At 44.4% G+C, this 24,985-nt stretch overlaps 1 protein-coding gene across 1 annotated transcript in view; it reads left to right on the forward strand.

The window, feature by feature from the left end:
- Positions 1-24,618, forward strand: part of LOC139239969 (probable G-protein coupled receptor 139) — a 177,954-nt gene extending 153,336 nt beyond the window's left edge. The window contains exon 4 of the mRNA XM_070868425.1: positions 24,578-24,618. Within this exon, the coding sequence (XP_070724526.1) occupies positions 24,578-24,618 (41 nt within the window). The remainder of the gene's footprint in view (positions 1-24,577) is intronic.
- Positions 24,619-24,985: the final 367 nt, after the last annotated feature.

The following is a 24,985-nucleotide window of genomic DNA, read 5'->3' on the forward strand; positions in this document are numbered from 1 at the left end:
CTCAGCAACTGACCACCGTCTGACCTAGAAACCAGAAACTGACCAACTGAGCACAGTCTGACCTAGCAACCAGAAACTGGCCAACTGGCCACATTCTGACCTAGCAAAAAGTAACTGTCCAACTGTCTGCTTTCTGAACGAGAAACCAGAAACTGAGCAACTGACAACAATCTGACGTAGAAACCAGAATCTGACCAACTGACCACATTCTGACCTCGAAATCAGAAACTGACCAACTGACCACAGTCTGACCTAGCAACGCGAACATACTAACTGACCACAATCTGACCTAGAAACCAGAAACTGACCAACTGACCTCAGTCTGACCTAGAAACCAGAAACTGACAAACTGACCTCAGACTGACCTAGAAACCCGAAACTGACCAACTGACCACAGTCTGACCTAGCAACCAGTAACTGACCAACTGACCACATTCTGACCTCGGAACCAGAAACTGAACAACTGACCACAGTCTGACCTGGAAACCAGAAAATGACCAACTGACCACAGTCTGACCTAGAAACCAGAAACTGACCAACTGAGCACATTCTGACCTAGATTCAAGGAACTGACCAACTGACCACAGTCACACCTAGAAACCAGAAACTGAAAAACTGGTCTCAGACTGACCCAGGAACCAGAAACTGACCAATTGGCCACAGTCTGACCTTGCAACCAGTAACAGTCCAACTTTCCGCAGTCTGACCTAGAAAGCCGAAACTGAGCAACTGACCACAATTTGCTGTAGAAACAAGAAACTGACCAACTGACCACAGTCTGACCTTGCAACCGGAAACTGACCAACTGACCACAGTCTGACCTCGGAACCTGAAACTGACTTACTGACCACAGTATGACCGAGTATACAGAAATTGACCAACTGACCACAGTCTGAACTTGAAACCAGAAACTGACCAACTGAATACAGTCTGACCTTGGAACCAGAAACTTACCAATTGGCCACAGTCTGACTAGAAACCAGAAATTGTCGAACTGACCACAGTCTGACCTAGAAAGCCGAAACTGAGCAACTGACCACAATTTGATGTAGAAACAAGAAACTGACCAACTGACCACAGTCTGACATAGCAACCGGAAACTGACCAACTGACCACAGTCTGAACTCGGAACCAGAAACTGACTAATTACCACAGTATGACCGAGAATACAGAAATTGACCAACTGATCACAGTCTGAACTAGAAACCAGAAACTGACCAACTGAACACAGTCTGACCTAGAAACCAGAAACTGAACAACTGACCACAGTCTGAACTAGAAACCAGAAACTGACGAACTGAAGACAGTCTGATCCTAGGAACCAGAAACTGAACAACTGACCAAAGTCTGACCTACAAACCAGAAATTGACCAACTGAACATAGTCTGATCTAGGAACTAACCGTTAAACTAACCGGCCTATAGTTAGCTGCATTTTGTCTGCCCCCTTTTTGGAACAGAGGCGTTACATTAGCTGCTTTTCAATCGGCTGGTACTTCCCCAGAGTCCAGCGAATTTTGGTAGATTATAACGAATGCATCCGCTATAACTTCCGCCATCTCTTTTAATACCCTGGGATGCATTTCATCAGGAGCAGGGGACTTGTCTACCTTGAGTCCCATTAGCCTGTCCAGCACTACCCCCTGAGTGATAGTGATTGTCTCAAGGTCCTCCCTTCCCACATTCCCGTGACCAGCACTTCTTGGCATTGTTTATGTGTCTTCCACTGTGAAATCCGAAGCAAAATAATTGTATAAGGTCTCAACCATTTCCACATTTCCCATTATTAAATCCACCTTCTCATCTTCTAAGGGACCAACATTTACTTTATTGACTCTTTTCCGTTTTCTATATCGTTAAAAGCTTTTACTATCTGTTCTTATGATTTGCGCAAGTTTACTTTCGTAATCTATCTTTCCTTTCTTTATTTTTTTCTTAGTCATTCTTTGCAGTCGTTTAAAATTTTCCCAATCATCTATTTTCCCTCTAAACTTGACCACCTTATACGCATTGAATTGATTTGATACTCTCCTTTATTTCCTTCGTTTTCCATGGCTGGTTATCCCTTCTCTTACAGCCCTTCTTTTTCACTGGAATATATTTTTGTTGAGCACTATGAAAGAGCTGCTTAAAAGACCTCCACTGTTCCTTAATTTTGCCATCGTTTAGTCTGTGTTCCCTGTCTACTTTAACCAACTCTGCCCTCATCCCACTGTAGTCCCCTTTGTTGAAGCATAGTACGCTCGTTTGAGACATTACATCCTCACCGTCAATCTGTATTACAAATTCAACCATACTGTGTTCACTCATTCCGAGAGGATCTTTTATGAGGAGATCGTTTATTATTCCTGTCTCATTACACAGGACCAGATCTAAGATAGCTTGCTTCCTTGTAGGTTCTATAACATACTGTTCTCAGAAACAATCCCAGATGCATTCTATGAATTCCTCCTCAAGGCTACACCGTGCGATTTGATTTGACCAATCGATATGTAGGTAAAAATCCCCCATGATTCCTCCGTTCCTTTTTCACATGCCTCCATTATTTCCTTGATTCCCTTGATTATTGTCCGCCCCAACGTGAAGTTATTATTTGGGGGCCTATAAACTACGCCCACCAGTGACTTTTCCCCCTTACTATATCTAATCGCCACCCACAATGATTCAACATTTTGTTCATGAGCGCTAATATCATCTCTCACAACTGCCCTGATATCATCCTTTATTAACAGAGCGACCCCACCTCCTTTCCCTTCTTATCTACATTCTAGGGTAGATAATTCCAATTATTAACAACCCTTTGACTGAAGACATTTCTCCTCATCACAGTATTAAATGGCCGTCCCTTATTCTGAGAGAGTGACTGCTGTTTTAGGTTCCCCAAACAGGAGGAACATTTACTCAGCATTAACCCTGTAAACCCACGTTTATATGTTATATATTTTTCTATGTTTCAATAAGATCACATCTCATTCTTCAAAACTCGTGGGAATATAGGGATAGTCTGCTCAATATCAACACATAGGGCAGTTCCCTCATCGCATGTACCAGTCTAGTGAACCTTCTTTGCACTCCCTCTAAGGCAAGTATATCTTTCCTTAGTAAGGAGTAATCTGAAAACGTCCCATTTATTCCTACTCTCAGTTTTCTGTCCATAAAACAACCCTCAATCCATGCAAATATACACCCCAATCTCATGAGTCCTAATTTTGTGTAATAACCTCTTGTGTAGCACCTATTGCATGCTTCTTTGGAAATCCAAATAAACCACACCACTGAGACCCCCTTGTGCATTCTACTGGTTACAAATTCAAATAAAGTGAACAGATTTGTCAAACACGATTTCCCTTTCAAAATTCCGTGTAGACTATGCCTAACCATATTAAGACTTTTTAAATCCATTCAACCATGTCTCTGATAATGGATTCTGTCATTTTCCCTACTTTTGATGTCATGCTAACTGGACTATAGTTCCCAGTTTTTTTCTCTTCCTTCTTTCTTAAATAAGCCGTTATTTCCTTCGACATTACAATCCTTAGGAACTATTCCAGAGTCTCAGGAATTATATATGGTTAATATCAGTGAACCCACTATGACTGCAGCTCCGTGCTTTAAATCCAGAGGATGTAGCTCGCTTGTTCCAGTGGTTTTGCTGCCACTTACTCCGATTAATTTTTCCAGTACTATGTATTTATTAAACTAATTTATTTAAGTACCACATTCTTATTTATCCCTTGGTTCCCCTTAATTCTGGAATTTTAACGTAGCTTTTAGAACATAAGAAAAATAGAAACAGAGAAACAGAGACAATATGTGCAGGAGTAGGCCATTCGGCCCTTCGAGCCTGCACCACCATTCAATGAGTTCATGGCTGAACATGCAACTTCAGTACCCCGTTCCTGCTTTCTCGCCATGCCCCTTGATCCCCCTAGCAGTAAGGACTACATCTAACTCCTTTTTGAATATATTTTGTGTATTGACCTTAAAAACTTTATGTGATAGAGAATTCCACAGGTTCACCACTCTCTGAGTGAAGACGTTTCTCCTCATCTCGGTCCTAAATGGCTTACCCCTAATCCTTAGACTGTGACCCCTGTTTCTGGACTTTCCCAACATTGGGAGCATTTTTCCTGCATCTAACCTGTCGAAACCAGTCAGAATTGTAAACGTTTCTATGAGATCCCCTCTCATTCTTCTGAACTCCAGTGAATACAAGCCCAGTTGATCCAGTCTTTCTTGATATGTCAGTCCTGCATTCCCGGGAATCAATCTGGTGAACCTTCGCTGCACTCCCTCAATAGCAAGAATGTCCTTCCTCAAGTTAGGAGACCAAACTGTGCACAATATTCCAGATGTGGCCTCACCAAGGCCCTGTACAACTGTCTGCCCCTGTGCTCAACTCCCCATGCTATGAAGGCCAACATGCCATTTGCCTTTTCAACCGCCTGCTGTACATGCATACCAACCTTCATTTAGTGATGTACCATGACACCCAGGTCTCGTTGCACCTCCCCTTTTCCTAATCTGTCGCGATTCAGATAATACTCTGTCTCTCTGTTTTTACATCCAAAGTGGATAACCTCACATTTATCCACATTATACTTCTTCTGCCATATATTTGCCCATTCACCTTACCTATCCAAGTCACACTGCAGCCTCATAGCATCCTCCTCGCAGCTCACACTGCCACCCAACTTATTGTCATCCGCAAATTTGGAGATACGACATGTAATCCCCTCGTCTAAATCATTAATGTACAATGTAAACTGCTGGGGCCCCAGAACAGAACCTTGCGGTACCCCACTAGACACTGTCAGCCATTCTGAAAAGTCTCCATTTACTCCTACTCTTTGCTTCCTGTCTGACAATCAGTTCTCAATCCACGTCAGCACACTACCCCCAATTCCATATGCTTTAACTTTGCACATTAAGCTCTTGTATGGGACATTGCCGAAAGCCTTCTGAATGTCCAAATACAGCACATCAACTGGTTCTCCCTTGTCCACTCTACTGGAAACATCCTCAAAAAATTCTAGAAGATGTGTCATTCATGATTTCCCTTTCACAAATCCATGCTGGCTGGGACCAATCATGTCACCTCTTTGCAAATGCGCTGCTATGATATCCTTAATAATTGATTCCATCATTTTACCCACTACCGTTGCCAAGCTGAAGGGTCTATAATTCCCTGTTCTCTCTCTTCCTCCTTTTTTAAAAAGTGTGGTTACATTAGCTACCCTCCACTCCAAAGGAACTGATACAGAGTCTATGGAATGTTGGAAAATGCCTGTCAATGCATCGGCTACTCCAAGGACACCTCCACAAGTACTCTGGGATACAGACCATCAGGCTCTGGGGATTTCTCGTCCTTCAATCCCATCAATTTCCCCAACACAATTTCCCGACTAATAAGGACTTCCCTCAGTTCCTCCTTCTTACTGGACCCTCTGACCCCTTTTATATCCGGAAGGTTGTTTGTGTCCTCCTTAGTGAATACCGAACCTAAGTACTTGTTCAATTGATCTGCCAGTTCTTTGTTCCCAGTTGTGACTTCCCCTGATTCTGACTGCAGGGGACCTATGTTGGTCTTTACTAACCTTTTTAACTTTAAATATCTATAGAATCTTTTGTAGTCCATTTTAATGTTCCCTGCAAGCTTCCTCTCGTACTCTATTTTCCCTGCCCTAATCAAAACCTTTGACATCCTCTGTTGAGTTCCAAATTTCTCCCTGTCCCCAGGTTCGCTTCTATTTCTGGCCAATTGTTATGCCACTTCTTTGGCTTTAATACTATCCCTGATTTCCCTTCATAGCTACGGTTGAGTCATCTTCCCTTTTTTATTTTTACGCCAGACAGGGATGTACAATATTTGTCGTTCATCCATGCGGTCTCAAAATTGCCCATCCACTGTCAACCCCTTAAGTATCATTCTCCAATCTATCCTAGCCAATTGACGCCTCATACCTTCAAAGTTACTCCTCTTTAGTTACTGGACCCTGGTCTCTGAATTAACTGTTTCCTTCTCCATGGTAATGTAGTATTCCGCCATATTATGGTCGCTCTTCCCCAAGGGGCCTCACACAACGAGATTGCTAATGAATCCTCTCTCATTACCCAATACCCAGTCTAAGACGGCCTCCCCGCTAGCTGGTTCCTCAACATATTGGTCTAGAAAACCATCCCTTAAGCACTTGAGGAAATCCTCCTCCAACGTATTGTTTGCTTAGCCCAATCTATATGCATATTAAAGTCACCCATAATAACATAAGGAATCGGAGTAAGATACTCCCTATGGCCCTTCGACCTTGCTCAGACATTCACGAAGATCATGGATGATCATCGACCTCAGCTCCACTTCCCCGCCAGACTTCCATATCCCTCGATTCCCCAAGACTCCAAAAATATATCTATCTCAGCTTGACTATAAGCAGAGATTCAGCATCCACAAACCTCTGGGTCAGATAATTCAAAAGATTTACCACACTCTGTGTGAGGAATTCCTCCTCGTCACTATTTAAATGGCCTTCCCCTTATCCTGAGAGTGTGTTCCCTAATTATATAAACTCCAGCTAGGCCAAACAACCTCTCAGCATCTACGATGTTAAGCCCCTTCAGGATATTGAATGTTTCAATGTGATCATCACCTATTCTTCTAAACTGCAGAGACTATAGGCTCATTCTGCAGAATATCTCAGCATAAGACAACCTCTCATCTCAGGAATTAATCGAGTGGAGCTCTGTTGTACCATCTCTAAGGCAAATATATACTTCCTTAGCAAAGGAGACCAAAACTGTGTACAGTCGTCCAGGTGTCGTCCCAGCAATGCCCTGCATAATTGTAGCAACACTTCCATACAATTGTACTCCAATCCCCTTGCAATAAAGCACACAATTCCATTCGCCATCCTTATTACTTGCTGCAGCTCTATGTTGGTTTTTGTGTTTCTTTCACAAGGACAAACAAATCTCTCTGAAGACCAACATTGAAACGTGTCTTATCATTTAAAAAATATTCAGTTTTCCTTGGCTTTCTACCAAAATGAATAACCTCCCATTTCTCGACATTATGCTCCATCTGCAAGCATACTGCCGCTCACTAATTCTATCTGTATCCCTTTGCAGACACTTTGTGTTCCCATCACCGTTTACTGTCTCACCTAGCTTTGTATCATTAGCAAGCTTGGATACATTACACTCGATCCATTCATCTAGTTCATTAATATAGGTTGTAAATAGCTGAGGCCGCAGCATTGATCCTCGTTGCACCCCACCAGTTACAGCCTACCAATCTGCAACACACCCGGTTATCTCAATTCCCTGTTATCTGTCCGTTAACCAATCCTCTTTCCATGCTAATACATTACCTCCATTCCCTTAATTACATATCTTGTGTAATAAACTTTAACATGGCACTTTCTCGAATGTCTTTTGGAATTTCAAATATATGACATCCTCTGGTTGCCCTTTATGCACAATTCTAGTTACATCCTCAAAAAACTCTGCTAATTTGTCAACACGATTTTCCTTACATAAAACCACGTTGACGCTTCCTAACCTTGTTTTGATTATCTCAGTGGCCTGTCACCACGTCTTTATGATTGGATTCCAGCCTTTTCCCGATGACTGATGTCAGTCTAACTGGCCTGTAGTTTCCTATGTTCTCTCTCCCTTCTTTCGTTAATAGCGATGTTAAATTTGCTATATTACAATCCACTGGGACCGGTTTAGATCCTAGGGAATTTAGAAAAATAAAAACCAAAGCATCCATTAATTCTGCAGCCACCTCTCGGGTGTTAGCCCCAACAGCTTCTCCAGATATGTTTCCTCAAATTATATTAATTACACTAAGTTCCTCGCCTTTTGTTTCCCACCAATGTAAGTATGCTTTTTGCGTCTTGTACTCTGAAGACAGGTACAGAATATTTGTTTACATTTTCTGCCATTTCCTTACTGCTCATAATCATTTCTCCTGCCTCAGTCTCTAAGGGACCAATGTTTATCGTAACTACTCTCTTCATTATTAAGGAATTGTATAAGCTCGCACAATATGTTTTTAACTTTCCTGTTAGTTTTCTCCCATAGTCTATTGTTTCCCTTTTTATCAATAGTTTGGTCACCTTTTGTTCGTTTCTGAAATTCTCCCAATCCTCAGGCTTACTACTATTTATCGCAACATTATTCGCCTCTTCTCTCAATCAAAACTTCTCCTTAACTTCTTTAGTTAGCCACGGATGGATCACTTCCACTATGGAGTTTTTGCTTCTCAATTGAATGTATTACTGTTGAGAATTATGAAATATTTATTTAAGCGCTGGCCACTGCTTATCTATTGCCATAGCTTTTAATCTATATTTCCAATCAACTTTCGCCAACACGATATTCATCGATATTCTTATTTAAGTTTTAAGAATCTAGTGTTGGACTTGGGCAAATCACTCTCCAACGTAAAGCGAAATTCTATCGTATTGGGTACACTCTGCCTGATAGGATCCGTCACTATGAGATTGTTCATGAGCATTGTCTCATTGCCGAATACAATATCGGAAATAGCCTGTCTCCTGGTTGGTTTCAACACGTAATGATCTCTAAAACTGACTGGAATGAAGTCCATGAACTCGTCCTCCAGAATACAGTAACAAATTTGATTTCTCCAGTCTATATGCAGATTAACGCCCCCCACCATTATTGCACTCTTTACAAGTTCACACTATATCTTGATTAATCTTCTGTCCAACGGTATAGCTGCTTTTAGGGCGGTATATATTCCTCCCACCAGTGTTTTCTGTCCCTTGTTAATCCTGAACTCCACACATTCTAATTCTACTTCCTGATGTTCCAATCCAAGATCCTTTCTCACTTCTGTTCTTATTTCATTCTTTATTATCAGGGATACCCCCCATCCTTTAGCATTCTGCCTGTCTTTTCGAAACTTAAGTACCCTGGAACATGTAGTTTCCAACCTTGGACAACATGTAACCACGTTCTTTTAATGGCCATTGGATCAAACTAATTCATCTATATTTGAGCCACTAGTTCAGTCACCTTATTATGAAATCAACGTGTATTCAGACAAAGATTTCTTTTACCATTATTCCCTGCTTTGAAATTATTCTCTGCTGCACTGCTACCATTAAAATGTTTGTCTCTTACTTTCATACTCTGCCTATTTTTACCCAAATAGCTAGGTCACTACCCATCCAGATATATCACTGAATTCACTCACACTATAACTACCTATCCAGGTACATGACTGACCTCACTCATACTGTCATTACCCATACAGATACTTCACTGATCTCACTCATACTGTCACTACCCATCCAGGTACATCACTGACCTCATTCATACTGTCACTACCCATCCAGATGCATCACTGGCCGCACTCATACTGTCACTATCCATCCAGATACACCACTGACCTCACTCATACTGTCACTACCCATCCACATGCATCACTGTCCTTACTCATACAGTCACAACCCATCCAGGTACATCACTGACCCCACTCATACTCTCACTAATCATCCAGTTACATCACTGATCTCACTCATACGGTCACTTCCCATCCAGATACATCACTGACTTCACTCATAATTTCATTACCCATCCAGATACATCACTGAACTCACTCATACAGTCACTCCCCATCCAGGTACTTCACTAACAACACTCATGCTGTCACTACTCATCCAGATACATCACTGACCTCACTCATGCTGTTACTACCCATCCAGATACATCACTGACCTCACTCATACTCTCGCTATCCATCCAGGTACAACACTGATCTCACTCATACTCTCACTGCGCATCAAGATACATCACTGATCTCACTCATACTTTCATTACCGATCCAGAAACAACACTTACCTCTCTCATACTGTCAATACCCATGCAGATACATCACTGACCTCACTCATACTTTCACTACGCATCCAGATGTATCAATGACCTCACTCATACTGTCACTGCACATTCAGGTACATCACTGATCTCACTCGTACTGTCACTACCCATCCAGTTACATCACTGACCGCACTGATACTGTCACTGAACATTCAGATACATCACTGACCTCACTCATACTGTCACTGCTGGGACCTCCCCCGCATCCAGGAGAGTTTGGTAAATTGCAATCAATGCATCAACTATACCTGCTTCTACACCTCTTAAGACCATAGGCAGCAAGCCATCATGTCCAGGGGATTTAGCCGTCTTTTGACTCATTATTTTGCTGAATACCACCTCCTTAGTTTTTTGTTCCTATTTGTTAAGTTCCTCCCTCCTATAGCCCCTTGGCTATTTAGTGTTGGGATATTTATAGTGTACACTAACATAAAGACTGATTCAAAATAATTGTTCAGAATTTCTGCCATCTCCATGTTCCTCATCACTAATTCCCTGGTCTCGTCCACTGAGAGAACAACATTTGCTTTGTTGCATATTACTAATTTATTGCTTCCAATTCATGTACACAACAATGATTCTTCTTCTCTATATTCTCCTGACCAACCAGTCTACTTACCGGTTCAATTATTGGCCTTCAATTCTAGTTTTCACTTTAACTAAAAATTCCCTAACGTGGAACCTTATGTATTACCTTCTGGATGTCCATATAAACTACATCCATAGGCATTCCCTTGCCTGATAATTTGGTTACTTCCTCAAAAAATAAATTACAAATGTTCGTTAGACATGACCTACCTTTTTTGATTCCATGTTGGCTCCAACTAAACATTTACGTTGAACTAATTGCTCAATAACAATTGGTGGAAACCATCAGGTCTTGGTGTTTGTCATTTCTTCGTGATATTAATTTCTCTAATACTAGTTTCTTGCTTACGTTAACTTTAGTGAGTTCCAGTCCTTGATCCATGAATCATTTTCCTGGAATTTCACGTAATGTATCGACTTTCTCTACTGTTAGTGCGGTCATAATGTAATTACTCAAAATCTCTTCTATTTCATTGTTTTCTTTTGCAATATTATCCATATCTGTTTTAAAGGGCTCACATTTCCACTGAATTCTCTTTCCTCACACAATAATAAAAATGTTATGTTTTATTCATGATATCCATCGCAAATTTAATTTCTTATTACTTCTTTGCAGTTCTTGGTATCTTATATTGTCTGTTCGTTATATCTCTGACAGTCCACTCGGACGAGACTATTATTACCAAGTTTGTATGTTCTTTCCATTAGGTTGATGTTGACTCCCGCCTCTTCTGTTCGCCATTGCCCAGGAGTCCTGCTCCTGATCAGTGATGCTGGTATATATTGGGGCAATCCCCTGGGTCTGGCCCCTGATCAATGATGCTGGTATATATTGGGGCAATTCCCTGGGTCCTGCCCCTGATCAGTGATGCTGGGATATATTGGGGCAATCCACTATGTCCTGCCCCTGATCAGTGATGCTGGGATATATTGGGGCAATCCCATGGGTCCTGCCCTGATCAGTGATGTTGGTATATATTAGGGCAATCCCCTGGGTCCTGCTGCTGATCAGTGAGGCTGGGATATATTGGGGCAATCTCGTGGGTCCTGCTCCTGATCAGTGATGCTGAGATATATTGGGGCAATCACCTGGGTCCAGCTCCCGATCAGTGATGCTGGTATATATTGGGGTAATCCCCTGGGTCCTGCCCCTGATCAGTGATGCTGGGATATATTGGTGTAATCCCCTTTGTCCGACTCCTGATCAGTGATGCTGGGATATATTGGGGTAATTCCCTGGGTCCTGCTCCTGATCAGTGATGCTGGTACATATTGCGGCAACCCCCTGGGTCCTGCTCCTGATCAGTGATGCTGGCATATATTGGGACAATCCCCTGGTTCCTGCTCCTGATCAGTGATGTTGGGATATATTGTGGCAATCTCCTGGGTCCTGCTCCTGATCAGTGATGCTGGTATATATTGGGGCAGTCCCCTGGGTCCGTCTCCTGATCAGAGATGCTTGGATATATTGGGGCAATCTCCTGGGTCCTACTGCTGATCAGTGATGTTGGAATAGATTGGGGCAATCCCCTGGGTCCTGCTCCTGATCAGTGATGCTGGTATATATTGGGGCAATGCCCTGGGGCCAGTTCTTGATCAGTGATGCTGTACATGTTGGGGCAATCCCCTGGGTCCTGCTCCTGATAAATGATGCTAGGATATAGTGTGGTAATCCCCTGGGGCCTGCCCTTGATCAGTGATGCTGGGATACATTGGGCCAATCGCCTGAGTCCTGCCCGTGATCATTGATACTGATATATATTGCGGCAATCCCCTGGGCCCAGCACCTGATCTTTGTTGCTTGTATATATTGGGGCAATTCCCTGGATCCTGTTCCTGATCTATGATGCTGGTATATATTGGGGCAATTCCCTGGATCCTGTTCCTGATCAGTGATGCTGGTATATATTGGGGCAATCCCCTGGGCCCAGCACCTGATATTTTATGCTGGTATATATTGGGGCAATTCCCTGGATCCTGTTCCTGATCAGTGATGCTGGGATATATTGGGGCAATCGCCTGGGTCCTGCTCCTGCTTAGTGATGCTGGGATATCTAGGGGTAGTCCTCTGGGTCCTACTCCTGATCAGTGATGCTGGGTTATATTGGGTTATTCCCCTGGGTCCTGCTCCTGATCAGTGATGCTGGCATATATTGGGGCAATCACCTGTGTCCATCCGCCGATCATTGAAGCTGTGATATATTGTGGCATGCTCATGGCTCCTGCTCCTGCTTAGTGATGCTGGGATATAATGGGGCCATTCACTGAGTACTGCCGTTGATCAGTGATGCTGGTATACATTGGGATAATCCCCTGGGTCCGGCCCCTGATCAGTGATGGTGGGATATATTGGGGCAATCCACTGGGTCCTGCCACAGATCAGTGATGCTGGGATATATTGGGCCAATCCCCTGGGTCCAGCGCTTGTTCAGTGATGTTGGTGTATATTGGGGCAATCCCCTGGGCCCTGCTCCTGGTCAGTGATGCTGGTATATATTGGGCGCCATCCCCTGGGTCCTGGCCTTGATCAGTGATGTTGGGGTATATATGGGCAATCTCCTGGGTCCTGCTCCTGATCAGTGATGCTGGTATATATTCGTGCAATTCCCTGAGTTCTGCCACTGATCAGTAATGCTGGTATATATTGGGGCAATCCCCTTGGTCCTACTCCTGATCAGTGATGATGGGATATATTGCGGTAATCCCCTGTGCCATGCTCCTGATCAGTGATGCTGGGATATATTGGGGCGATCCCCTGGCTCCTGCCACTGATCAGTGATGTTGGGATATATCGGGGTAATCCCCTGGGACCTGCTCCTTATTAGTGATGCTCGGTTATATTGGGACAATCCGCTGGGTCCTGCTCCTGATTTGTGTCGTCGGAATATCTTGGGGCGATCCTCTGGGTGCTGTTCCTGATCAGTGATGTTGGTATATATTCGGTCAATGCGCTGGGACCTTCTCCTGATGTGTGATGCTGGTATATATTGTGCTAATCCCCTGGGTCCTGCCTCTGATCAGTGATGCTGGGATATATTGGGGTAATCCGTTAGATCCTGCCCCTGATCAGTGATGCTGGGATATATTGGAGTAATTCCCTGGGTCCAGCTCCTGATCAGTGAGGTTGGGATTTATTGGGGCAATCCCCTTGGTCCTGCCCCTGATCAGTGATGCTGGGATATATTGGGGTAATCCCCTGTGTCCTGCTCCTGACCACTGATGCTGGTATATATTGGGTTAATCCCCTGCGTACTGCCCCTGAGCAGTGGTGCTGGGTTATAATTGGGCAATCACATGGGTCCATCCCCTGATCAGTGATGTTCGTATATGTTGGGGTAATACCCTACGTCCTGCCCCTGATCAGTGATGCTCGTATATTTTGTGGCAATCCCCTGGGTCCTGCTGCTGATCATTGATGCTGGTATATCGTGGGGCAATACCCTGGGTCTTGCTCCTGATCAGTGATGTTGGTATATATTGCGTCAACCCCCTGGGCCATGCCCCTGAGCAGTGATGCTGCTATATATTGGGGCAATCACCTGGGTCCTGCCCCTGATCAGTGATGCTGGGATATATTGGGGCAATTCGCTGGGTCCTGCTCCTGATCAGTGATGCTGGTACATATTGCAGCAACCCCCTAGATCCTGCCCCTGATCAGTGATGCTGGTATATATTGGGGCAATCCATGGGTCCTGCTCCTGATCAGTGATGTTGGGATATATTGTGGCAATCTCCTGGATCCTGCTCCTGATAAGTGATGCTGGTATATATTGGGGCAATCACCTGGGACCTGCTCCTGATCAGAGATGCTGAGATATATTGGGGCAATCCCCTGGGTCCTACTACAGATCAGTGATGTTGGAATAGATTGCAGCAATCCCATGGGTCCTGCTCCTGATCAGTGATGCTGGTACATATTGCGGCAACCCCCTTGGTCCTGCCCCTGATCAGTGATGCTGATATATATTGGGGGAATCCCTGGGTCCTGCTCCTGATCAGTGATGTTGGGATATATTGGGGCAATCACCTGGGTCCTGCTCCTGATCAGAGATGCTGAGATATATTGGGGCATTCCCCTGGGTCCTACTACAGATCAGTGATGTTGGAATAGATTGCAGCAATCCCCTGGGTCCTGCTCCTGATCAGTGATGCTGGTACATATTGCGGCAACCCCCTGGGTCCTGCCCCTGATCAGTGATGCTGGTATATATTGGGGCAATCCCTGGGTCCTGCCCCTGATCATTAATGCTGGGATATATTGGGGTATTCCCCTGGGTCCTGCCCCTGATCAGTGATGTTGTTATATATTCGGTCAATGCGCTGGGACCTGCCCCTGATCATTAATGCTGGGATATATTGGCGTATTCCCCTGGGTCTGCAACTGATCAGTGATGTTGCTTTATGTTAGGGCAATGCCCTAGTGCCAGTTCTTGATCAGTGATGCTGTACATGTTGGGGCAATCCCCTGGGTCCTGCTCCTGATAACTGATGCTAGGATATATTGGGGTAATCCCCTGGGGCCTGCCCTTGATCAGCGAAGCTGGGATACATTGGGAAAATCGCAAGAGACCTGCCCGTGATCATTGATGCTGGTATATATTGCGGCAATCCCCTGGTCCCAGTACCTGATATTTTATGCTGGTATATATTGGGGCAATTCCCTCGATCCTGTTCCTGATCAGTGATGCTGTTATATATTGTGGTAATCGCCTGGGTCCTGCTCCTGCTTAGTGATGCTGGGATATATTGGGGTAGTACTCTGGTTCCTGCCCCTGATCATTGATGCTGTTACATATTGGGTCAATCCCCTGGGTCCTGCCCCTGATCAGTGATGCTGGTATATATTGGGGTAACCCCTGGGTCCTTCTCCTGATCAGTGATGCTGGTATATATTGGGTCAATCCCCTGTGCCATGCTTCTGATCAGTGATGCTGGGATATATTGGGGTAATTCCCTGGATCCTGCTCCTGATCAGTGATGCTGGGATAAATTGGGGCAGCTCCCTCGGTCTTGCTCTTGATCAGTGATGCTGGGATATATTCGGTTAATCCCCTTGGTCCTGCTACTGATCTGTGATGCTGGTATATATTGGGACAATCCTCTAGTTCCTGCTTCTGATCAGGGATGTTGGGATATATTGGGGAAATCCCCTGGTTCCTACTACTGATCAGTGATGTTGGAATAGATTGGGGCTACCCGCTGGTTCCTGCTCCTGATCAGCGATGCTGGTATATATTGGGGCAATCGCCTGTGTCCTGCTTCTGATCAGTTATGCTGGTATATATTGGGGCAATCCCCTGGGTCCTGTTCCTGATCAGTGATGCTTGTATATATTGAGGCAATACCCTGGGGCCTGCTCCTGATCAGTGATGCTGGTATGTATTGGGCAATACCCTGGGTGCTGCCACTGTCAGTGATGTTGGGATATATTGGCACAATCCCCTGGGTCCTGCTCCTGATCAGTGATGCTGGGATATATTGGGGCAATCACCTGGGACCTGCTCCTGATCAGAGATGCTGGGATATATTGGTTAATCCCCTGGATCCTACTCCTAACCAGTGATGTTGGGATATATCGGGGCAATCCCCTGGGTCCTGCTCCTGATCATCGATGCTGGTATATATTGTGGCAATCCCCTGTGTGCTGCTCTAATCAGTGATGCTGGTATATATTGTGGTAATCTCCTGGGTCCTGTTCCAGATCAGCGACACGGGGATATATTGGGCTAATCCCCTGGGTCCTGCTCCTGATCAGTGATGCTGGGATATATTTGGGTAATCTCTTGGGTCCTGCTCCTGATCAGTGATGCTGGGATATATTGGGGCGATTCCCTGGGTCCTGCCACTGATCAGTGATGTTCGGATATATTGGGGTAAACCCCTGGGTCCTGCTCCTGATCAGTGATGCTGGTATATATTGGGGTAATCCACTAGGTCCTGCTCCTGATCAGTGATGTTTATATATATTGGGGCAGTCCCTTGGTTCCTGCACCTGAACAGTGATGCTGGTATATATTGAGGCAATCCCTTGGGTCCTGCACCTGAAAAGTGATGCTGGTATATCTTGGGCTATCCCCTGGGACATGCACCTGCTCAGTGACACGGCGATATATTGGGGCAATCCACTGCGTCCTGTTCCTGATCAGTGATGTTCGTATATATTTGGGAATTCCCCTGGGTCCTGCCCATGATCAGTGATGCTGGTATATATTGGTGCAATCCCCTGTGTCCTGCCCCTGATCAGCGATGTTGGGATATATTGGGGTAATCCCTTGGGTCCTGCACCTGAACAGTGATGCTGGTATATCTTGGGGCTATCCCCTGGTTCCTGCTCCTGCTCAGTGACACGGGGATATATTGGGGCAATCCCTTGGGTCCTGCCTCTGATCAGTGATGCTGGGATATATTTGAGTAATCTCTTGTGTCCTGCTCCTGATCAGTGATGCTGGGATATATTGAGGTAATCCCCTGGCTCCTGCTCCTGATCAGTGATGCTGGGATATATTGTGGCAATGTCCTCGGTCCTGCTCCTGATCAGTGATGCTGGGATATATTGAGGTAATCCCCTGGCTCCTGCTCCTGATCAGTGATGCTGGGATATATTGTGGCAATGTCCTCGGTCCTGCTCCTGATCAGTGATGCTGGGATATATTGGGGCAATCCCCTGTGTGCTGCTCCTGATCAGTGATGTTGGTATATATCGGGGCAATCCATTGGGTCCTGCAGCTGAAAAGTGATGCTGTTATATATTGGGGCAATCCCCTGGGTCCTGCCCCTGATCAGAGATACTGGTATATATTCGGCAATATCCTTGGTCCTGATCCTCATCAGTGATGCTGCTATATATTGGGGCAATCCCCTGTGTCCTACCGCTGATCAGTGATGTTGGGATATATTGGTGTAATCCCCTGGGTTCTGCTCCTGATCAGTGATGTTGGGATATATTGGGGTAATCCCCTGGGACCTGCTCCTGATCAGTGATGTTGGGATATATTGGGGTAATGCCCTGGGTCCTGCTCCTGATCAGTGATGTTGGGATATATTGGGGTAATCCCCTGGGACCTGCTCCTGATCAGTGATGTTGGGATATATTGGGGTAATGCCCTGGGTCCTGCTCCTGATCAGTGATGTTGGTATATATTGGGGCAATCTATTGGGTCCTGCACAGGAACAGTGATGCTGGAATATATCGGGGCAATCCCCTGGGTTCGACCCCGCATCAGTGATACTGGTATATATTGGGCAAACCCCTGGGTCCTGCCCCTGATCAGTGATGCCAGGATATATTGGGGCAATCCGCAGGGTTCTACCCCTGATCAGTGAAGCGGTTACATATTGGGAAAAACCCTGGCTCCTGCCCCTGCTCAGTGATGCTGGGATATATTGGGGCAATCCCCTGCGTCCTGCTCCTGATGAAATATTCTGCTGTATATTGGGGGAATCCCTTGGGTGCTGCTCCTGATCAGTGATGCTGTTATATATTGGAGCAATCCCCTGGGTCATGCTCCTGATTAGTGATGTTCGGATATATTGGGCTAATCCCCTGGGTCCTGCTCCTGATCAGTGATGCTGGTATATATTGGGGCAATCCCCTCGGTCCTGCTCCTGATCATTGATGCTGGTATATATTGGCGCACACCCCTGGGTCCTGCTCCTCATCATTGATGCTGGTATATACTGGGCCAATTATCTGGGTCCTGCTCCTGATCAGTGATGCTGGTATATATTGGGGTAATCCCCTGGGTCTTGCTCCTGATCAATGACGCTGGTATTTATTGGGGCAATCCCCTGGGTCTTGCCCCCGATCAGTAATGCTGGGATATATTGGGGTAATCCCCTCGTTCCTGCCCATAATCAGTGATGCTGGGATATATTGGGGCAATCTCCTAGGTCCATCCCCGGATCAGTGATGCTGGGATATATTGAGATAATGCCCTAGGTCCTACCCCTGATCAGTGACGCTGGGATATATTGGGGCAATCCCCTGGGCCCTGCCCCTGATCAGTGATGCTGGTAGATATTGGGGCAAGCCCCCGGGATCTGCCCCTGATCAGTAATGCTGGTAGATATTGGGGCAATCCCCAGGGCTCTGCCCCTGATCAGTGATGCTGGTATATATTGGGTTAATCCCCTTGGTCCTGCCCCTGATCAGTGATGCTAGGATATATTGGGGCAATCTCCTGGGTCCATCCCCTGATCAGTGATGCTCGGATATATTGGAGCAAGCCCCTGGGTCCTGCTCATGATCAGCGATGCTGGTATATATTGGGGCAATGCCCTGGGTCCTGCTCATGATCAGCGATGCTGGTATATATTGGGGCAATGCCCTGGGTCCTGCTCCTGATCAGTGATGCTGGTATTTATTAGGGTAATCCCCTTGGTCCTGCTCCTGATCAGTGACACGGGGATATGTTTCGGCTAATCTCCTCTGTCCTGGTCCTGATCAGAGATGCTGGGAAATATTGGGGTAATCACTTGGGGTCTGATGCTGATCGGTGTGCAAAGCATTCTGCTGGAAAATGTTTGAATGTTCGAGCAGATAAATGTTTGATCAGCAAGGTTAAGTGCCGTGGCAGATGGACCTGTTACAGCGGGTGCCTCGCCTCAAACTTTAGGAATGGTAATTTCAGAGTGGGCCTTGGATCCGAAATTAAGCAAAGACCTGTTTAAATTCCGTTTTAAACTCACCCGGCCAGCGCGAATTGGGCGGGATCAAGTCTGACACCGGCTTTACTCCCCGTCCAATTGCACGCAACATTGAATTCAATGGGAAGCAAACCGGCCGGCCTGTAAAATTTGTCCGACCTGAATTCGCCTTGTTCCCTTCTGGATGTTGTGGTTCAAGTTTTACCTGAAATTAGATGGAAATGGCAGAGAAAATGTGTGAAGTAAAACCATCAATTAGACATTTGAAAATAAACATCAGCCATGAGATGGGTCGGAACAGGAGAGAGCGATAACCATTCTCAGAGGATATACTTCTAACTAAAGAGTTCAGCACAAGGTGCAGGGGAGGACACCGGGCCATGAGGAGTGAGTGGTCTGTTTGTGCGGTCAAACTCCAGAAAACAGCATCGACAGAGTAAGGCAGAATGTTGTCTATCTGGGCAAGAAACATCTGGGGTGTGATATAACACCAGCAAAATGAACCAAATGAGAATATTATGAATACACCTGTGACACATGAGGTAATTATATTGTGAAAAATCAAAAAGGTCTCAAATCCTTTGGGGCAGGAAGAGGGAGACATATTTCAAAAAATGGGTATTGGAAATAATAGCGGAATTTTCCCTTTTGTACTTGCTATTTAATGCCAGTTTGCTATTTAATGACTGAGGGGTTTCTACTCTGCCCCATTTCAGTCATTGATCACTGGGGCAACCTTTCAACTTTGGCGAAGAGGTATACCGGATGCTCTCCCATGAGCCAATGTTTCTAAAACCCGACTCGGTTTTGCTACCCATTTAAATAAATCAAAAAGGAAATTACTGAGCTGTGCACAATCTGTCTGTCTGTATGTCTAAATGTTTGTCTATCTCTCCATTAATCTCTATCTCTCTATATCTGCATGTCTCTATCTCCATAAAATATCTATCTATCTGTCCATATATATATATCTGCCTCTCCCTCCTGATCTCACTGTCTGTCTCTCTGTCAATCTGTCCATAAAACTGCATCTGTCTGACGGTCCGTCTCTCTGTCTGTCTGTCGATCTATCTCTCTTCCCATCCCTTTAACTCTATCTATCTCTTTCTAATAATTCCTTTAACATGAGAATTTCCACTTATATCGCAAAGCTATTCACGCCAGTTACTATGATTGGGCTGAGGGTGTAACTAACAATGTGAACTTCCACCTTGAAGTTGAGTAGGTATCTGAATAAAAGCGGATCGATGCTATTCTGCTGTTTTCCAACTGTGGGTAACAACTAAATGGGTTACAAGTTGATCGATGGAATATAAAGCGATTAAATCATAATGGAATTTAGTCCAAACATTACTCCATTTACAATCAATTGGAATTAAAATCAAGCGGAATGATTTTTGGCCAATTGCAGAGCTGTACCATTCAGTTTACCCAGTAGGTATAAAAACAATATCCTTAAAGGAATGAATAACGGTCTGATTTGAAGTGATATGGTTTTCACTGTCTAACAATTAATACCCCCTGTCCGGAGCACACACTGATAATCGGACGGGAAACAGACTGCTCAGCAATAATAGAACACTTCACATTCACCTTCCTTTAAATTTAATGCAAGGAAAATGGCTGGTTAAAAACAGAGACGGACTATAGAAACATAGAAACATAGAGAATAGGTGCAGAAGCAGGCCATTCAGCCCTTGTAGCCTGCACCGCCATTCAATGAGTTCATGACTGAACATGAAACTTCAGTACCCTCTTCCTGCTTTCTCGCCATAACCCTTGATCCCCCGAGTAGTAAGGACTTCATCTAACTCCCTTTTGAATATATTTAGTGAATTGGCCTCAACTACTTTCTGTGGTAGAGAATTCCACAGGTTCACCACTCTCTGGGTGAAGATGTTTCTCCTCATCTCGGTCCTAAATGGCTTACCCCTTATCCTCAGACTGTGACGCCTGGTTCTGGACTTCCCCAACATTGGGAACATGCTTCCTGCATCTAACCTGTCTAAACCCGTCAGAATTTTAAACGTTTCCATGAGGTTCCCTCTCATTCTTCTGAACCAGTGAATACAAGCCCAGTTGATCCAGTCTTTCTTCATAGGTCAGGCCCACCATCCCGGGAATCATCTGGTGAATCTTCGTTGCACTCCCTCAATAGCAAGAATGTCCTTCCTCAAGTTAGGAGACCAAAACTGTACACAATACTCCAGGTGTGGTCTCACCAAGGCCCTGTACAACTGTAGCAACACCTCCCTGCCTCTGTACTCAAATTCCCTCGCTATTAAGGCCAGCATGCCATTTGCTTTCTTAACCGCCTGGTGTACCTGCATGCCAACCTTCAATGACGGATGTATAAATGACACCCAGGTCTCGTTGCACCTCCCCTTTTCTTAATCTGTCACCATTCAGATAATAGTCTGTCTCTCTGTTTTTACCATCAAAGTGGATTACCTCACATGTATCCACATTATACTTCATCTGCCATGCATTTGCCCACTCAACTAACCTATCCAAGTCACTCTGCAGTCTAATAGCATCCTCCTCGCAGCTCACACTGCCACCCAACTTAGTGTCATCCGCAAATTTGGAGATACTGTATTTAATCCCCTCGTCTAAATCATTAATGTACAGTGTAAACAGCTGGGGCCCCAGCACAGAACCTTGCGGCACCCCACTAAAATTTCACACGGCGAGTTAGCTGACCGCGGCAGGACTCGAACCTGCAATTTTATGATAACATCACAGTTACAATCGAAGTCAGACGCCTTATCCATTAGGCCTCGCGGCCGCAACCGTCAGCACCACATCTTTTTTTTTTTCAGACTATTATCTGAATGGCGACAGATTAGGAAAATCAGAGGTGTAACGAGACCTGGGTGTCATGGTACATCAGTCATTGAAAGCTGGCATGCAGGTACAGCAGTCGGTTAAGAAACAAATGGTATGTTGGCTTTCATAGCGAGGGGATTTGAGTAAAGGGGCAGGGATGTCTTACTACAGTTACACAGGGCCTTGGTGAGGCCACACCTGTGTACCATTGTGTACCATTTTGGTCTCCTAACTTGAGGAAGGACATTCTTGCTATTGAGAGAGTGCAGGGAAGGTTCACCAGACTGATTCGCGGGATGGGGGACTGACATAGCAAGAAAGATTGGATCAACTGGGCTTGTATTCACTGGAGTTCAGAAGAATGCGAGGGGATCTCATAGAAACATTTAAAATTCTGACGGGTTTAGACAGGTTAGATGCAGGAAGAATGTTCCCAATGTTGGGGAAGTCCAGAACGATGGGTCACAGTCTGAGGATAAGTCGTAAGCTATTTTGGACCGAGATGAGGAGAAACTTATTCTACCAGAGATTGGTGAACCCGTGGACTTCTCTACCACAAAATGTTTTCGAGGTCAATTCACTAAATATATTCAAAAACGAGTTAGATGTAGTCCTTACTTCTCGGGGGATCAAGAGTGATGCGAGAAAGCAGGAATGGGGTACTGAAGTTGCATGTTCAGCCATGAACTCATTGAATGGCGGTGCAGGCTCGAAGGGACGAATGTCCTACTGCTGCATCTAATTATCTATGTTTCTATGTTATAGAAATCATTCTCCACTCCCTTTTGATTCCACTGGCCTTATCAGTTGTTGTTCAACGCCAAGATGATAACGATTCAAATCTGCCTCCAGGACTCAGAGTAGACAGCAGACGATCAACTATTGATTAAGTAAATCACCCAGTGACAATGTTGAGGGAACAATATACTTTCATTCACATAACAAGAGGAATAAACTGAATACAATGAATTGTTGTATTTGGAGACTTGTGTAATGAGCACAATGTTTACAGTTAAATATATTTACATAATGAAATAGAGATATGGTCATTTGCAAGGAACATCGACAGAAACTGGGATTTTAACGTTAAAATCCGGAATGCAATTAAAATGGTTACAGAATTAGTATCTGGAACCTGAGACTTACCAGGAACACCAGTAAAAGCGAGGGCTGGAAAATAAATTTTCTGTGTATGTTTAATTATCCTCCATATCTTATATACAACTGACTGACTCCGATCCATTCGTTCTACATCTGCAGAACGCTGCTTCGGTTTGTTCTGCAGATCAAACTCCGAGAGACAATTTGGGTCAACACATTGAGTGAATGCCCTTGTGTAAGGCGGAATAAATCTCCACTGATATAATTAGGGTGTAAGGAGAATGATATTAGTTACTGCGACTAAACAAACAGATTCACTTCATCAAGTTTTAGAATAAATGTTGCAATATCACCTTTACATTTAATCAGATATTACACAGATGGAAAGTGAATCTCCCCAAAGTCCAGGGAAGAAAAGACTCTGTGAAATTCTCAGTCCGACAGCACTGGCTGATCGAGAACAGGTTTGTTGCAGGATTATGATTAATTCTTTTATAATGTGGTTCGGTTATTTCAGAACATTTCTCTCTAATTCTCAGTATGCACTTTAAGTTTAGCCAGTGAAACCAGATTATGTGGTTGAACCACCGGTAATATATTTATATCGTATCTGATGACCGATGGCGAACATTGCCCTATTTCCACAGCCCTTAAAATGCTGACACACTCCTGGAGACTACAACGAAAGTGTAGTCATGCCGATGAATCGTTCCCAGAAAAGTACAATCATTGACCCTATACATTGTCAGATATGACCATGTACCTGCTATAAATATTGAATCATCCCTGAGGGATTCCCACCAATGTTGGTACACATCCAGGAGCCTGCGCGACAAGTGTCCAAGCGCCCCTTCCCTATAAATGGTGATGCAATCATTGTTAACTGAATAAAGATTTACAATTTCAATGGACTTCCCGGATTTATGGCACAATTCCAGAGAACCCATCTGCATATACAAACTGTTCCACAGAACCACTGAAAACAACTCACTCCCAGGGGTATGTTGCAGTTATGATCCCACTTCCAGGACAGACTAAAAGGGACACAAATTAAAGGGGACTCTCATCAGTCTTAAATCCTGAATTGTTGCCAGGCACGACATTTATGTGGAGAGATTAGAGGAACTGGGATTGTTCTCCCTCGGCAGATAAGTTTAAGCCGTGATTTGATAAAGACGGTCACTATCATGAAGGTTTTTGTAGATTAGATAGGGAGAAACTGCTTCCACTGGAATGAGGGTCGGTAGCAAAATGCTATAGCATGTAACAATTCCCCAAAATCCAGAAAGACCATGAGGAGGATTGCTTTTATGCATTTCCTTGTGCTGATCTGGAACACAACACCTGAAAAGATAAGGAAGCAGATACAATAGTAACTTTCAAAAGGATAGTGCATATATACTTGAAAACACGATATGTTTGCCTTTATATTCTATTCATTTATTTACAAACCCGATTAACCGATATCCATTTTAACCAACTTCTCAACTTTCTCTGCCACCTTGAAGGATTTGTGGATCTGGACACCAAGGTCTCGGTGCTCATCTAGAATTTTCTAAGTCGTGTCAATTATAGTTTAATATATTTCCAGATTTTTGTTCCCAAGAGTTATTCCAAGTTGAAGTCCAACTGCCATGCTTCTGCCCTTTTCAACATCCTATCTCAATCATCCTATAACTATCGACATCACTACCAATTACTATGCCAAGTTTTGTATTATCAGAAAGGTTTACAATTCCACTCCCTACAGCCGATTCGAGGTCGTTTATAAAAATTTAAAAATGATAGATCCAAAATTGGCACCTGAGGAACACGACGTAAACCACCTCACAGTTTGAAAAGCAACGACGCACCACCCTACATTGATGGTGTTACTGAGCTAATTTTGCATGCATACCGTCAATTTCCATTTAATT

Source organism: Pristiophorus japonicus, chromosome 29 (genome assembly GCF_044704955.1).
Source record: "Pristiophorus japonicus isolate sPriJap1 chromosome 29, sPriJap1.hap1, whole genome shotgun sequence".
NCBI lineage: Eukaryota > Metazoa > Chordata > Chondrichthyes > Pristiophoridae > Pristiophorus > Pristiophorus japonicus.